Genomic DNA, 18,161 nt, shown 5'->3' on the forward strand with positions numbered 1-18,161 from the left:
AGTGAGGACAAGTTCCAGAGTGAAGGAGACTAAGGAGATGAAATGTGATGGGCGATTGTGGTCCAGATCCTCTTCTAATTAAATACACTAGAGGGACAACTGGCAAAAGCTTGAATGGGTTCTAAGGATTAGACAGAAGTGACATATTGCTGTCTATTTTCTGATTGATTTTACTTATTATATACTGTAATATTATACAAAAATCCTATTTATAAGAAATATTCATTAAAGGCTATATTTAGAGTTATATGAAGTCCTCACTTCATATGAGAAGTTATAGAAATAAGGGAAGTAATATCATAGATCTGAGATTTCATTTCAAATTACTGGAGGAAGAGGGAGTAGTCTCTGTTTGATAAGTGCAACTTTTAGGTAAGTTTGGAATTATTTTCAAGTAAGAAAGTATGCAAATGCTAAAGACCTATGACATTTTTAACTGTCTATGAGAGCTCTACGAAACATCTGTTTTATAGGTCAGACATGAGTGAATACTGGTATCTTACATGACTGAATGAGAAAATTCCAACAACTTAATTAACACTGATGATAATGAAATTCTGGCTTTCAACAGAAACAGAAAATAATCCACAGTGCCCTTTTGGATGTCACTACTGCAATCCTCACTTCGTCCAGTGTCCCTGGCCTCTGCCCCTTGGTACTCTTCTCCACCAGCTTAGAAGCTCTCCCGTGGTAGCTATCTTAGAAAAATTGCCCTCGACTCAAGCCCCTGTCCAGAAAGTTCTACCTCTTTACAGAGCAATGTTTGAAAAAATAGCATCTCCACCCACTGTCAGTTTATATGACCACCACCAACCATAGAAACTTGCTGAGCAGGTTAAACCAACAGTCCTTTTGAGTGTGTTCTCCTTGCTGCTTACCTCTGCCTTCTAAAAACATCTTTTCTGGGCTTCAGTGAAACCACCTTCATCCTGAGGGTCCTATTCTTCTATTCCTCCTCCACTTATATCCTTGCCCCCACGATCCCAGTCCAGAAAGCATTGGTCAGCTTTCAGAGAGGTAAGTCAGACAATTACGGTTTAAAGTCTTGTGCAGCTGGATGGACTCAGAACCTCAGCTAAACTGCTGTGAGATCAGGCATAATATGCCCACCCATTCCAAACTCCATCCTAAAGCACTTCCTCTGGGGAGCTCCTTGTTTTCTGGCTTTCCAAATATGCCAGGCTTCTTCCTGCCATGGGCTTTGTGCATGTTGTCTCTGCTTTAAAGGCTCTTCCTCAGTCATCTCCTGGCAGATTCTTTTCATTTAGATCTCAGCTTAAATGTGAACACTTAATTTAAAACAGTATCTGGCCCTTGTCTATACCCCAATCACTTTCTCACACTCCATCGTGAGGGCATTTATGAGTTCAGGCACACTTATTAGTTCAGAGTCTATATGTCTACCCAGGTACTGAGAACAGTGCCTATCACAATAGTATTTTCTAAACATCAGGGATGTAAACGAATAGTGTATTTTTTGTTTTGAAATGTGAGTGATCTAGCTGTTTCAGCACTTGCAGCTTCAGTTATAGACTTATGGAAAAAAATCTTTATTCCAAGTGAAGAAACCCCACAACATAGCTGTACAAGGTCATCCAGACTCTGCTTCAATACTCTCAGTAATGCAGTAACTCAGGACTCCATGGTGGAAGGTTATTATGTCATCACAGAGCACTCTAACTGCTGGAAAGATTTTTCTCTTCATTGACCCTCAATCTTCATGCCTATATGTTCCACTTAGTAGTCCCCAGAGCAAGTGAAATGCTCTGATTAACCTGACAGCAATTCAAATGTGGCCAGATAGAAGGATTGAGCCCATGACTCCTAATCCTCTTCTCTGTGATAAATGCTCATCGGCTCCCTCCACACTGCACATGGCATGAAAAATTAACCACCAGTGCAAAAGAGAAAGACTGCAAAATTTAGGCAGCCTGCTTTCTAGATAAATAAATAAATAAACCTTTCTAAGTGTCTTATCTGAGAACACTATAAGCATGTTCTTGGATGTTAGACACAGTCTGGACTTTCTCAAGGCTAGAGCTCTACCACTTGAGCCTCAGCACCACTTCCGGCTTTTTTTTCTATGTATGTGGTACTGAAGAATCGAACCTGGGTCTTTGTGCATGCTAGGCAAGCACTCTACCACTAGGCCAAACTCCCAGCCCCTCTTTCTGTTCTCTTTACAGCCTGCTCTATAGACTGCCTCATGCACCTTCTGATGTGGAGGGAGGGGAATAATCACAGCCAGCCAGGTCCACTTTGTCTCTTTCTGGAGACAAAAGACTTACCTTTTTCAAAATACATTTATGGCCTCGTGTTTCATTTCTGAATACATTTTACATTTTCTTAATAAGAAGAGGGAAGAGTCTTGTGCAGTAAGGAACTGCTCATTAATGAGCTTTGTGGCAGGGGCTCTTTGCTGAGGGTTAAACTAATTTATTCCACAAGTATTCTAAGAATGAAAAACCAGTTGCATCTCCCTCTCTTGGAGCTTCACTGTGTACACAGAATGAACGTCTGTTGCTGTTAGACACTTGAGTGACAGTTTAGATTGTCTACTATGACTTGCACCACAGAGGGAGCACTCCGTAATTATTAGTGAATGAAGGAGTGAGTGAGAATAAATGAATCAATGAATGATAGCACTTCAGCTCTAGTCCAGACTTCCACTTTGTAGACAGAGAGCTATGTTCCAGATAGACAAGAACTAAGCTTATCAATGTCAAGGGTGGGGCAGATTTCAGGGCTTCTGATGTTCTTTCTTATTTATTTTTTGGAAAGTATAGTTAAATTTTATTACAAGTAACAAAAGAAGCAATGTTTTACAGGGCTGTAAGTCTTTCCTATGACTGGTGTAAACAGGAGACTACTAGATTCTCAAGGCCATGTGTGCTGAATATGTCAGGATTTGTTGTTCTGGTTGACGTTTACAAAGAAAATCTAGCCTCGTAGAAGAATGTAGTTGGAAAAGGAAGAAATATGCTAATAGATTTTTAAATAATTGTGGATATCTTCCTTTGATACTACAACAAAACATGACAAGTTTCTTAAAGGTCAGTTGCCATGTAGAACTGAAAGCATTATCAGTGAACTTTTCATATTCTCTCATCTTAAAATCCATGGATTTATTTTGTACCCTGCACAGGCAATGGATTTTAATTTAATTAATTAATGTATTTATTTGGTCATGGGGCTTGACCTCTGGGCCTAGGCCCTGTTCCTGAGCTCTTCAGCTCAAGGCTACTGCTCTACCACTTGAGCCAAAGTGCCACTTCTGGTTTTCTGGTGGTTAGATCTCATGGACTTTTGTGTCCAGGCTGGCGTTGAACAGTGATTCTCAGATCTCAGCCTCCTGAGAAGATACAATTACAGGTGTGAGTTACCAGCATCCAGTGGATTTTTGTTTTTAATCTACAAATGCTTTTTCCTTTATCCTTTCTGTTTCTTCTTTCCATCCTTTTCTTCTTTCTTCCTTCCTTTCTTCCTCTTTTTTCCCTTCCTTTCTGCCTTTCTGCCTTCCTTCCTTTCTTCCAACCTCCCTCCCTTTTCTTTTTTTCTATCTCTTTCTTTCTTGGTGTGTGTGTGTGTGTGTGTGTGTGTGTGTGTGTGTGTGTGTGTGTGTGTGTGTGTGTGTGTGTGTGTGTGTGTGTGTGTGTGTAGAGATAATACTGAGACTTGTGCTCAGGTCTTTGCTCTCTTGCTTGGCTTTTTTTTTTTTTAACTAAAATTTGGCACTCTATCACTTCAGCCACAGCTCCACTTCTGGCTTTGTGCTCATTCACTGGAGATAAGAATTCAATGGCCTTTTCTACCTGGGCTTAGACTGCCGATGCTTGAATCTCAGCTTCCTGAGTAGCTGGGATTACCTGAGCTAGCAGTATCTGAGCACAAATGAGTTTTTAAAAACTGCATGTATCAGTTATATAAAAAATGTTGGTGTACTGAGTTATGAAAATCATACAAACAGTAGCGAATTTCATCACATAATATAAGAAAAATCACATTTGTTAAGATGGTTTCAGAAAAAGCTATACTGTTTATAGTTGTGTATACACATTTTCCAAATTCTAATTTTCACTTGATTAACTTTTTTTTTTTTTTTTTTTTGCCAGTCCTGGGCCTAGGACTCAGGGCCTGAGCACTATCTAGGGCTTTCTCAGGACTAGAGCTCTACCACTTGAACCACAGCACCACTTCCGGCTTTTGTCTATGTATATGGTACCGAGGAATTGAACCCAGGTCTTTGTGCATGCTAGGCAAGCACTCTACCACTAGGCCAAACTCCTGGCCCCTTGATTAACTCTTTTATTGGTAATAAATATTGCCAATTATTTTCCTTAAAGTGACAGGTTTGCTTTGTTCATTTTTGAGAAAGTGTCTATCAAAAAGCACAGTCTGAAGAAACACAGTTTATCTATCAGTTATTATTTCAGTTGGTATTTTGTGTGTGCTGATCTCATTCATTAGGCAACTGTACCTGTCCTTTTTTCTCAAGATAACCACACTATGGTATGCAACAGAGGTACTTTGTGTATATGGTCTTTTCCATTTGCCACAAGCAGTGCTAAAATGGCATATATTTAAGGCTTATTTAACCCATTTTTACTACTTCCTCAAAGGCCTCTGTGCCTCCCTCACCTTCTTCCTCCCTTCTTCACTCACCATGAGTATATTAGTTTAGTGCTATTACCTTCATAACACACACCCAATGAAAGGGTTTTAGAATCCTTAGGGATCTGTGGATTATATTTTAAGGGTTGCTACTTTATGCTTTGCCGTTTTTCCTGTTTCTTCTTTTGGTGACAAGCTCCTAGCCAGGTGCTAGCATGGATGTTTATTCCTATCTATGCTTCTTGTAGGAATCTGCACTTTTAGCTACACTCAGACATATAGATTGGCTTTTATAAAGCCAGATGCCTGGCTCAGGAGGTCATGTTAATGACTTTCAAAAACTTCATTTTGTTTCAGTTGAAAAGATCTGTAATGGAATGAGTTACTGACCCATTCTGGTAATCTTTTCTCATAAAATTAGAGACTTGGTTCTGATTATCTACAGACATCTACTATTTCTCAAATTTCACCATCCTAATCTCCTTGTCTGTCTCCCTCTACTTTCCTTTTTCTTCACCCTTTCCTTCTCATCTCTTCTCTCTCTGCTAAGTAACACCATCTTGTCCGTCTCTCTAGAAGTCTGAATAATCTTTATAGCTCTAGAAATCATTACAGACAGGCTTTGAGAGGAAATCAGTATGTGAAAAATTGAGATGACATCAATTGATTTTGTTATTATGAGCCTGTTGAGAAACATACCCAAGGTTCCAGATATAAAACCAAAATTAAAGGATAAACAGAAACAATAAACTTAATAAATTAAACAATTATATCATCAGAATAACATTTAGTTGAAATTGTTCAAGAGAAATTAGGGCAAACTCTTTGTGCAAATAGGAACAGAAAAGAGTCTGTAAGGCTAAAGTATTGGCCTGAGAAGCTTCAATACAGTTTGTTTAGGATTGTTGGGAAGACAATTAAAATAGCATTTTTGTGGTTTCTTTTTTTATATTCTTTAAACATTTCCTGAGGCTTTCACGATTATCTGAACATTTTTCCCAGCTCTATTATATTAACAAAAATAAATGTGTTTGATAGCCCAGTGACAGTAGCTCATGCTTATAATCCTAGCCACTCAGGAATCTGAGAGGTGAGAATCACACAGTTCAAAGCCATCTCCGACAGACAAACTTGCGATACTCCTGAGTAAAGTTAACCCCCCCAAAAGCCAGAAGTTGATGTGTGGCTCAAGAGGTAGAAAGCCAGCCTTGAAATGAAAAAGCCAAACTCAAGGGCCTGAGTTTAATCTCTAGTATTAGTAAGTTTAAATTTTATTTATTTAGTACCAACTAGATAATTTTCTTTTTTAAACTACATGACAAAATAACAATTTATTTAGCTATTTATCTTCTGAAATAAGCCTAAAAGTTTTTTTGAAGAAGGAATGCATTTCTCTAAAGAACAATAAAATACTGATTTTATTTTTAAAATTAAGCAGTGAATTTCTAACATAATTATAAAGAAAAAAACAAAATGATTAAGAAAAAGATAGCCTCAATTCCTTTTTATTTATGCAGACATTTTGGTGATGTCTCTCTCTCTCTCTCTCTCTCTCTCTCTCTCTCTCTCTCTCTCTCTCTCTCACACACACACACACACACACACACACACACACACACACACACTGCTAGTCCTAGGGCTTAAACTCAGCGCCTGAGCTCTTTTGTTGGGCTTTCCTCAAGGCTAGCACACTACCACTTGAGCCACAGCACCACTTTTACGCATGTGGTACCCAGGAATTGAATCTGGGTCTTCGTGCATGCTAGGCAAGCACGACCACTAGGCCAAACTCCCAGCCGACAATAAAATTTTTTTTTTATAAAAGGACTTGAAAAATACAACAAAGGCAAAAACAAAGCTATATTCTTTTTAGAACTCCAGGCAAATACAAACCAGAAAATTACAGTTCTGTCCTAAGCATGTTGATCAAGGGATTATAAGAGCTTATTAAATGCAGAAGAGAATTCTCTCAATTAAGAGTATCAGCAATTTGGTATCATCAGGGGATCAAAAACCAGAAAACTGGTCCATTTTAGCCTACTCTACTAATAGAAAACATTAGTTAACTGATAAGGAATGCAATAATTTGCCAATCGAGAAAATTCATATGAGGAATAACTCAAGAGTTGCTGCATCAGAAACTGAAAATAAATCATATTAAAATGAAAACTTACAAACATCTTTCATTTGTCTTACTATTTGCTTCAATCTGTTAATTCTGGCATTAATCTTTTCAATTTTTTGTGCCAGTTCTGATGCTTGAACTCAGGGCCTACGCGCTGTACCTGAGGTCTTTTTGCTCAAGGCTAGCACTCTGCTACCTGAGCCACAGTTCTATTTCTGGTATTTGGGTGGTTAACTAGGGCTAAGACTCTCTTGGGCTTTCCTGTGGGCCTGGCTTTAAACTGCAACCCTCAGATCTCAGCCTCCTGAACAACTAGAAACATGGGTGGTAGGACATCAGTATCTACCTTCTCCCTCACTCTTAGTTATTACACAATATTTCCAAAAGAGGTAAAGCTATGGAATGCCAAGTGCTATGCATGCCTATTTTATTTAACGCTTTCTCAGTACCAGGCATCCTGGTAGGAACTAAGGTTACAAACACATATGAACCCTGCTCTAAGTCAACTCATTCTTTTCAGATTAGTTTCAGAAATAAACTCACCACATAGTGGGTTTATGAAGGACTTTCTGCTCCCCTTAAAAACAAGAGGAAGGCAGAAAGATGTTTATAAAATATGGGCAAACCTTTAATTACGAGAACACAAAATTAAGTTCTATGACACTATTTTTCTAACTTTCCTCAGACCATACTGAAAATGAGTAATAATACAAAATATTACACATGGAAATTTATATAGTAAATGAAGGGACCCCTTTCCTGACTTCCCCAAAATCCATCCCCTATAGGCATTTCCCATCTTTATGACAAAGGAGGACTTGACTTAACACGGGGGCTGCAGAATCCCTGATAACAGCTCAGATTACAAGAGCAGTTAAACCAGGTGGAGTTACCGGAATTCCCTCCCCTTCCTTTGTCGTCAGAGCAGTGCACCAGAAGCCCACCGAGATGATAGGTTCGTTCAAACAGCAAAGGTGTCAGTGGTTGCCCCAGTCATCACTCAAGTATTTTGAGAGTCCATTGGCCACCTGTGTATGGCCAGCCCAGCCACATGGCTGGGGGCCTATAAAGGTAGCCTGTAAGATCAGGCGGGGTCGCTCTCTCGCTCACATCTTATAGCCGGCCCTGACCAGTCAGTCTGATTCTCGATGCTAGGCGCGGAATAAAACTCTGTTTAACTTAACTTCCAACTTCCGCTTTTGTGTCAGACTCGTTCCTTTGATCACGGACCCTAACAACTTGCTTACTCAATTAAGTACAGGAAACCCCAAGTTACTGAATTTTATTTAACCTAAATGCCTTGAGCTTCAGATCACTCTGGATCTCCTCTTATAGGCTGAGACTCACCCCCTTGCTTCTGATTTGCATTTGCTGCATGTTGATCACCCTGGTAACTGACCTTGTATCTCAGTCAACCAAACTATAAGACTCCTGGCCTCGAATGACAGCTCAAACCTTTCATTCCAGCTACCCGGAGATTGAGGCAAAAGGTTAACAAGTTTTAGGCCAGCTGAAGCTTCAGAGACACAAACAAAACAATTACTTCTGGCTTCTCAAGTATCCTGAAACCTAATCTATTAATGATTTGCCAAGCCTTACATATCTACCTTTATAAAAATTACTCCCTTCTAAAAGTCAATTGTCAATATCCTACTCCAAAGGCTTCCTTGCCCTGCTATGTTCAATAGACCCACTGAATCCAATCTGTTCTCCACACTATTTCCAAAGAGACCTTTTTGAAATGGGAATATAAGCCTCTCAACTGTTTTAAGGATAAGAGTCAGACTCTCACCCAGCATCTCCTCCTGATCTAGGTTCTTGCTCTTCTTTTCCTTCTCCTCCTCTACTTCCTCTTCTTCTTCCTCTTCCTCCTCCTCTGTTGGGAGCCACAGTGGAATCAAACTGTACTTTGATTTGCATTAGATAATTGCTTTATTGTCTTATTGTTTTTTGGCCTTGTCCTGTTCAATTGATCTGAGATTTCCCTGCCACTATGATACATCTGTCATGAGCCGCTTACCAGAGCTAAGCAGATGCTATGGCCATGCTCTTGAATCTTCAGACCTGTGAGTTAAATAAGCTTTTTTTCTTTATAAAGTACCTTTACTCAAGTATTTTGTCACAGTAATTAATACAAAGACATAGGGCAGAGGTTGAAGACCATGCATCCATATTAAAAGGGTACTTAAGACCTTATATGAAATGAAAACATCTATGAATCATATTCTCTGTAGTTCAAAGTCAATATACTACATTTTAAAACTACTGCTCATTTTAGATATCTTAAAAGTAATGCTAGTCCCAATAAATAAATTGATTACCCCTTGTATGTTAACTAATAAGTAATAAGTATAATAAACAGTAATAATAATAATACATTTATTATTCTTTATATATTAAACCTTTCCGGACAGCACTCCTCTGAAACTTAAATTCATTTTGTTCCAATAAATTAGCCTCCTTTAACAATAAATAGTAGGTGTCATTGGCAAATAAAATTCAAATGAAGAAGTATGCATTTTCTACCTTGGCCTTTATCTCTATCTTATTTCCATTTTGACTGTCATCTATTGCTTTCTACTACCTACTTCTCTCCCAATTTTATTCCAGCTCCCAATTCTCAAAAGCAACAGGTTATATTTTCCAAGGCTTGCATTTGTTTTATCCACCATAAACCTACCACGGAAATCTCTCAGCTTCTCTTTTCCTAATTAACCCCACAGAAACCATTCATACTGCTAGGCTGCTGGTAGCTCACCCTGTAATCTAAACTACTGAGAAAGCTGAGATCTGAGGATTGGGGTTCAAAGACAGTTCAGGCAGGAAAATACCTGTGAGAGTCTTATCTCCAATTAACCACCAGAAAACTGTGGCTCAAAGTATAATAGTGCTAGCCTTGAGCAAAACAGATCAGGGATAGTACCCAGGCCCTGAGTTCAAGCCCCACAACCCAAAAGGAAAAAAAAAAGAGAGAAATCACTAATACATAATTTCACTTATTCAAGAAACATTCAGTAAAAGTCTAGATGCCAGAAATAGATTCATTTATTTTATTTTATTTCGTTTTTTCTTTTTTTATTTCTTTGCCAGTCCTGGGCTTTAGCTCAGAGCCTAAGCACTGTCCTTGGACTTTCTTAAGGCTAGAGCTCTACCACTTGAGCCTCAGCACCACTTCCAGCTTTTTTCTATGTATGGAGTACTGAGGAATCAAACCCAGACCTTCGTGCATGCTAGGCAAGCACTCTACCACTAAGCCAAACTCCCAGCCTGACTTCATTTTTTTTTTTTTAACATATGTGGGTCTAGAACAGGTATACTCATATAAATCCAACTGACTTTTATCCACTTAATAAACACTCTGTGGGAAAAGCTGGTGTATACATGCTACCCATGAAGCAAGTTTTTTCCATACTATATACCACATAATGGCACTTTCTATTCATTCAGTATATGATAGTGCCCTAATTTTTATGAAGGAACTATTATTGTATGTTCAAAAAATATAGCTTTGGGTGTTTGGGATGATTATGTAGATTCTGACTGTAGAGCTGAATTTATTCCAATTTCAGGCAATATACTATAAAACATTCACTATTCTGGGTGAAAGTAGCTGATTTCCCTGCCTAGATTCCGCACTCCATTTCAAAAGACCAGGATCTGCAAGTTTCTTGGCAGTTATTTACTAGCAATACTTTTCATATCTGGTGATACAAATACTCATTTGTAAAAGGAAATGTAACATGCCTCATAATTTTAAAGAAAAATTGGTAAGATGGTGAATAATCCAGAAATAGTCAATACAGATGTATATGAACTTAAAATGAACTATTATAATTTTAAAATATACTAGAATTGAAAATATGAGAGAATTTCAAGAATCTCATATAAGTCCATTTTCTATTGCTTTGAGCATAGCTTTAGAAAGCTAAAAATGAATAGTTGACATTTTAAGAACCTGGTTACATAGTTCCAATTTAAAGGGCACACACATACAGATACACATACACAAACCAGAAACACTCTTGGCAGTTGTCATGACAACATAATGCAGGGCCTACCAAGCTCTTTGTTATCTTGCAGATGCTTTGCAAAACCATGATAGACTCTTCACTAATTAAATGGAAAAGGTAGCTATGCATGATTTTCTTCTAGGACTCCAGAAAGAAAATAATAAGTATTTTAAGAAAAAATAATGGGAAAATAATAACTCTAAGACCCATTTCAGATCAAAGTAGAAATGATGTTGGAAAAGAGGAGAGAAATATCTGTTTGATTTGCACTTCATCACCTCCTAATAAGCTATATTATCATACTGTTTCAACAGAATGGTCACTTTGTATAATACAATTTAGTTAACATAGTCTCTCATTTTACTAACATATTTAAATATGTTTTGGTTATAATCATTTCAATTCATGTGGGAGTCCATATTTCTATATGCTAAATAACTATAACAAAAAAGTATTTATATGACCACCCCCTAGGAAAAAAGAAGGAAATAAAGATAAAATAATAAAAAATTAGTTTCCTATTAGCCTCCAAAAAAATAGTAATGGAAGAGAGAAAGAAAGGATAATCTGTAATAAGTCTCTGTGAAAAGACACACTTATTTTCCTTCCCCTCCTCTGATTACCTTCCCTGACTGTTTTCTCTCTGTCTATTCTAGTCCTTAGTTCTAGAACCCCATCAGGATTTGAACTAGATAGGTATCACTTAAGTTTCTCTTCTTATTCAGTCACTTCAATTATGACTCATGAGCATTTAAATCCCCAACCCTGACTCTCTTGGAAAGCTGCCTCCTAAGCCCCTCCTCCTTATTGCCACTTAAAAAGTAGATCTGGTACTGCTGCAGTGCTCTGTACCTTGGCACATCACAGCTTTGAATGTTCCCAAGACAGACAAATTTACTATGTACCTGTTGAAGAAGTCAAATAGTCAAACCTGTTACACAAACCCAAAATCCTAGTGGTCATCCTTGATAACGCCCCATTCCTTCTTCTCCATGAGTGAGGATTCAAAACCTGTTCAGGTTTTCCAAATCTATACCACTATCAGAAGCTTCACAGCCACTACACTACTATGCATCATTCTTTGCTCTTATGATAATGCATGTTTCTGAACCAATAATCAGGAACATGCAGATGTAAGACACAGAAAATTTAGGCGATCAGTATCTATCAAATAAGCCGTTTATTGACCAAACTTACAGTTGTTCTAGGAAGAGGAAAGTGAACTAGACATTAACCAGGTGCCAAACACTGACACTGACAGCTCACAAACCCTATCATAGGATGTCTCCACAGATAGTGTTTTAGAAGACACTCCAGCTGAGTTGAACCCTTTGTTATGATGGTCCCCAAAATCAGAGAACAATGATAAATGTCAAGAAAATGACAATATTGTAACATATTGAAAACTTGTTGCAGATAGTGGCAGAGGCATTTTGGGCTTACCTTCTAGGACTCATCGCCCTCCCTCAAGAATTATTTTTTTTTTCCTTTTGCAGATCAGGAAAATTAGCCACAGGGTACTTACTCAAGGTAACAAACCAGAAAATGTAACTACCTGAACACAGTTCTGTTAAAGAATTCACTAAACACTTGTTAAACTTATCACAAGTTGCTAGGACTAATAGAGACATCCATGCACTAAAAAGTCTGGTGTTGAATCTGAGAAGTCTACCTCTAGGGTCAGAGCTGTTTCATCAACTGATTTCTACTCAGTGTTCATAGAAGGAGGTCTCTGCCCACTCCAATCCCTCTATATTTCAAGGTTGATGTCACTGAGTCCCCCTTAACTCCTCCATAAGACTTTTACACAAATAAGGAACCAAGAGAAGATGCTATAGTCAATCTAACTTGGTGACAAGACTGGATATTTTTCTTAACAAGTCATCAAGAAAGCAACATGAACAGTATCAATAAAAAAAAAGGTGTTTTTGTTTGTTTGTTTGTTTTTTCACTAACCCAGTACTTACAATTTTATAACTCCATCTGAACACCTGGAACACAGCTGCTGGCTGCTCTTGTCTTGTTTATGCTGATTCTGCCCGAGCTGAACAAATCTACAAATTACAAATGGATAAAAGTAAGCTAGAGAAGGAAGGATTTGCAATTGACTGGTGTAAAATATTAAATGACAATAATATTCTTATTTCAGAAAAGAAAATAAGAGCACCCTTTGTAACATAAGACTTAGTTGGATTTTTGTTTAGAAGTACAGGAGACATGATTGTGTGTAGCATGTAATTTACATCCTAACGGTGGATATAAATTACATGTGTACTTTTACATTCTGTGACTTAAATGTTATGCAGAAATTGAGCCAGGCAGATGGTCCTACAGGGCCTCTTCACATATCAAGGGTGACAGCATTTAACATATGTAGGAAGCATGGGGTGGGGCTGGCAATGAAATTATGACATGCAAATGAATGCAGGCCAGGAACCAACCCCCCTAAAGCATTAATGCTGCTGAGACATGTGCTCAATTTCCTTAGGCCTAAAGGTTCTTCCTACCCCTGCATCTTCCTATCCGGTCCCACATACATTACAACTGACTCTAAGTGGAACACATTCAACCAAGGTTGGTCGCTCATGAGCATCATGGTCATGTCATCCTTCCTCAGAGAAAACTTGAACTAATCCCAGTTTAAGCTAAAAACCCACTGCCTTATTAGGGTGGTGGAGTTACAGTTTCTTATTTGTGTCCACAGGAGGCTACAGGATTAAAGAGCTGATTTCCTTTCCATTTTCCTATTATTTAATACATTTTCTTTTGATGAGCATGATATTTTTATCATTTATTTTTCATAAGCTTTTATAAAGGTCAAGAAAAATGCTGCAGAAGTTACCAATTATGAATTCATGGTCTACTGAAAAAGTTCCACAGAGCTGACTTTTATCTTCAGCAGGTGACAAATTTTCATCTATTTTTTGGCAGAATAATGTCACATAATATCAACTATTTGTGTAGACTTTTAAACTTTCCAAATCAACTGCCTGATCACTGTCCCAGTTTTTTAAAATTATGGCAGGTGGCCATAAAGAAGTGAAAGAACTTTCCAGGTCTGGTCAAGACAACAAACAAAAGTCACTAGGAAATATAAGAAGAGGAAGACAAAAAAGAGCAAGTCTCAATATATGGGGAAAAAAAAGAAGAAAATAGAGAAATTCTCAGTAGTCGAGAGGTGATCACTGCCAAAATAGGAAAGACAGTATAATTTTCCTTCCCACAGAACTGGAGAGGTCTAGGCAACTATGTGGGTTCTCCCTCTGTTCTCTGGATCAGAGGAATTATTAAGACAGCTCTGATGGGAGAAGAGTCAGTGCCAGGCCTTGACCATACCTTGGCCACCTGGCACAGCTACCCTTAGAAGTCTCTGAGGTTTGCATCTCAAATACTCCTCAAAGGTCTAGCAGTTAAAGGCTTGTTCCTAGAGTAGTGCTGTTGGGAGGTGGTAAAAACTTGAAGAGGTGGGGCCTAATGAGAGGCTGCATGCCCAATGGGGGCATTGTACTCAATATGGGATGGATGACCTGGTCTATTTTTCTCTTTTCATGTCCCAGATATGAGATGAACAGCTTTGCTCTACCATGCATGACACAGTCCCAAAAGCAAGGTCAAATGAGACAAAAGAAAACTTTGTAAGTTTGTTTTTCCAGGTATTTTGTCATAGTAACGGGACACAGAAGCTTCTTCTGCCTATAACAATGCCTACAGAAGATAAAAGAGGGCCCAGGAAGGCCTATGGGGGAAGAAAGAAGCTTTGTATAGAAAGTGGCTACTCAGAGACAGGAAAGGAATGGCCAGGTTTCCTACATCCCCCCATGTTTCCCCTAATGGTCTATGTCATCAACACAGCTGAGAAGAACAAGGGAATCTAGAAAGGATAGGGTGTGTACCCTAGACAAATCATTAAATGGCTCTGCACTTAGTCCATAATGCCAGATAATAGTGTCTTTTCTTTCTACTATGGGTGTTGAAAAGATAAATAGAAGGCAGTATAATTTTTTTGCAATATTAATCATAGACTCTAGTTCTAGATGGATTCCTCCATCCCTTACAGTAATGTCTTAGAGACCTGCCCTTCCATCTTCCTTAGACTGTTTCCTGGGAATACTGTGGCTAAACAAAGCCACAGAGGCAGTCTGAGCCAGTAAGGCTGCAGGTGTATGTCATATGTGAAGAAAGAGATATTGTGCCTTCAGTCCTTCACATACATCTTACCAGGCAAAAAGCAAACTCATTAGCAGTCACTAACCCCCATCATTTGTCCTTCAGATCACTCTGCTTATAAAGGCCCATTGCAACTATTACAGAAATTAAGTTACACAATCTTGACAGCTATAAGAAGTAATAGGCCCTGGCACTGGTAGCTCACACCTGTAATCCTAGATACTCAGGAGGCTGAGATATGAGGATTGTGGTTGAAGGCCAGCCCAGTCAGTAAAGTCAGTGAGACTAATCTCAATTAACCAGAAAACTGGAAGTAGAGCTGTGACTCACTAGCAGAGCAGTAGCCTTGAGCAAAAAGAGCTCAAGGCCAGTGCCCAGGCCCTAAGTTCAAATCCCACAACCAACTAATGAGGAGGGTACAGCTGAATCCTGATTGATTGAATTGGCTTTTGGTCATGTTGAGTGCAAAGTTGTAAGAGCTGTTTTTTGGGTTTGTTTTTTTTTTTTTTTTTTTTTTTTTTGGTATATCTAAGCAATGCTATGCATTGTATATTTCATGCATTTTAGAACAGATCTCATTAGTTTGAAATAAAAACTGGCATTATCTACTACAGTGGCCTCCGCCAATAAAATACTCTCCTTAAAAAGAATTTACCTGTATGGCTTTCCAGCCTCTGAAAGCTTGTGTTAGGTGGTGTCTACAGTGGTATTGCAGGTTCTTGAGGATTTCGGAGTGAACAGTTATTTTGAGAACCTCTGTGACTCTCCCCCTCAACACATATATACACACAGATGATTTCTCAAATCACTTTTGGCTGATGGCTTCCTGCAGTGACATCTGCCTGATCAATACATCCTGGACTGGGAGCATGGGCCTTTCCTCCCTTAGCCACCACTCCCACCTGCACCTCTAGCTAAAACAAACACCAAGTTCTCAATTGTTGTCTCCATATTCGGTTTGTGAGACAGTACCTTCATCTCGAGGACTTGGGAATACAGGAATATTTGTGCCTTTTGACTTGTTGCTCTACATGCGCAGTAACAAATATCTAAGCACCATAAATTTCTATCACTGAGGACAAGTATCTCAGGCACTAAGCCCTTTAATTCTAAATACAAAGCAGTATTTCAGATTTTGATAACTTAAATACTACAAATGTATTCCAAATACATTCTGTCTGTATCACTATTTCCATTTTTGAAGGTTATAGTAGATAAGATTATAATAATAAATTTCCCCTTTCCCCTTCCTTTCTAAATGAAAGTATCTTACCTTGAATAAATGGAGAAATCTTCCTCGGAGAGGCCATCTGAGAGATTAATTCCATACACTTCTTTCATGGGTTGGACCAAATTCTGGTTTCAAAAAGGGAAACAGAATTTTTTACATGCAGCATATTAATGATTTCCAAAGATGAAGATAGTCTAGCAATTTTTCTATAAAAAAAATCATAATGTTTCCCCAACCAGTTCATTCAACTTCTTAGTTCTTTAAAAAAAAACTGATTTCCATTTCCCATTAAAAAGCAGTGTATTTTATGATTTCAAAAACCTGTTAAATAATTATATTTGCTATTGTATAATGTAGGAGTTGCATTTTAAAATAAAATGTCAGACAGTATATATTTTAGGCTCATTAGGTTTTATTGTCTCTCTTGCAATTACACAACTCTGCTGGTATAGCACAAAAACAGCTACACGTAATATGTAGACAGGCATAGCTGGGTTCCAACAAAGCTTTACTTACAAAAAAAAAAAACAACAGGCTAGCTATGGCTGATCATATAAAGACTGCCAATTCTTTGAGTAGAAATTCAGATCTCATGTTATCACAATTGATTTGCCTTATCTATTTCTAGATGACTTAGCTATTTCTAAAAAGCAAATTTCCTCAAAACTAGATTTGGTTCTTCAGTTTATTGTTGTTTGTTTCCATTTGTCCTCCTTTACTGTAATATGAACAGGGTAAATATCCCATTGGGTTGTTTTGTTTTGTTTTTTAAGATTGTATGCAACAGGTCTAAAACCTACACAGAGCACAGGGAATGAATGTTTGATCCTCAAGCGGATGAGCTACTCAAACAAAGGCAGGATGGTCAGATGCCTGAGGTTCACACCTGTAATCCTAGCTACTCAGGAGGCAGAGAGCCAAGGATTCTGGTTTGAAGCCAGCTCAGAGAGGAGTCTGTGAGATTATCTTCAATTAACTACCAAAAAGCCAGAAGTGGAGCTGTATCTTAAGTGGCAAAATGCCATCCTTGAGTGAAAAAAGCCAAGGGACAGTGCTTAAGCCCTGAGTTCAAGCCTCAGTACTGGCACAAAAACAAACAAAAAGGAAAGGATATCTTTAAAACTCAGAGGTAGTAAGAACTCACAATTACAAAGGAGAGCAAAACCACCAATGCTAGTTCAAATGGAACTATTTTCAAGTCTATGTTAAATGTGGTCAGCTTGTACAGTGCCTCAAGCAGCACATATTGAAATGTGTGAGTGAGATGACATTTTCTTACTCGCAGCATTTTAACTGAAAGTAGAATTTTAAAGATCATCCTTTGGGGCCTCAGGCTGTCACATGGGCTTCCTTCCCACACACCTCAGTGGCTTTGGTGCTGTCTCCCGTGTCAGTCATCTTTACGGGGGTGGAGCGCTGAGACACAGACCCTTCATCCTCACGGTCAGTCCCAGAATCATCCTCAGAGCTACTGGACACAGCTTCCTCGCTGGGGGGTGGCGGAGCACTGGCTGCCGTTTTTCGCTGCAATACAGCTTCTTCTCGATTGCTTTTATTTCTTTTATAAAAAGGAATGTGGATGTAAGCCTCTTTAAGCTGAACCTTTAATGGTCATTTTGTATTACTGTGTCCCAAAGCACAAAAAATAACTCTGAGAAACTTTCTGAACTTACCATGTGCTAAGTAGGAAAGCTAGGTGTTTCTTTACTTTCACATACTAATCTTATGTATATTTAAACTCATTATGAGTTTTAAAAGTAACCCAAAATATACTTGCAGGGGTACAGAAGTCTCTCCAATACTTGGCTACTGCAACTTCCTTTAGCAGCTGAAATCAATACTTTTAACATTTCTGGAATAGTAGAGAAACTGTATGTTTGAGGTATTAGTAAAATTACCTATAAAAATTACCTATAAAAAATTACCTATAAAAGCTTCAAGAAAAAGCCAAGAGAAAATCTACATTATCCTTCTTTCTATGAATTATCAACTACAGTATACTGAAATAATCAACTGC

At 38.3% G+C, this 18,161-nt stretch overlaps 1 protein-coding gene across 2 annotated transcripts in view; it reads right to left on the minus strand.

The window, feature by feature from the left end:
- The window catches only part of Fig4 (FIG4 phosphoinositide 5-phosphatase), a 110,383-nt gene that overhangs the window by 13,538 nt on the left and 78,684 nt on the right, over positions 1-18,161 (minus strand). For both annotated transcript variants that reach the window (XM_090338296.1, XM_090338297.1), the window contains 3 exons: positions 17,507-17,702; positions 16,187-16,269; positions 12,714-12,800 (listed from right to left, as the gene is read on the minus strand). In XM_090338296.1, the coding sequence (XP_090194422.1) occupies positions 12,714-12,800; positions 16,187-16,269; positions 17,507-17,702 (366 nt within the window). The remainder of the gene's footprint in view (positions 1-12,713; positions 12,801-16,186; positions 16,270-17,506; positions 17,703-18,161) is intronic.

Source organism: Megascapheus bottae, chromosome 8 (genome assembly GCF_031878675.1).
Source record: "Megascapheus bottae isolate mThoBot1 chromosome 8, mThoBot2.hap1, whole genome shotgun sequence".
In the NCBI taxonomy this organism is placed as follows: Eukaryota; Metazoa; Chordata; class Mammalia; order Rodentia; family Geomyidae; genus Megascapheus; species Megascapheus bottae.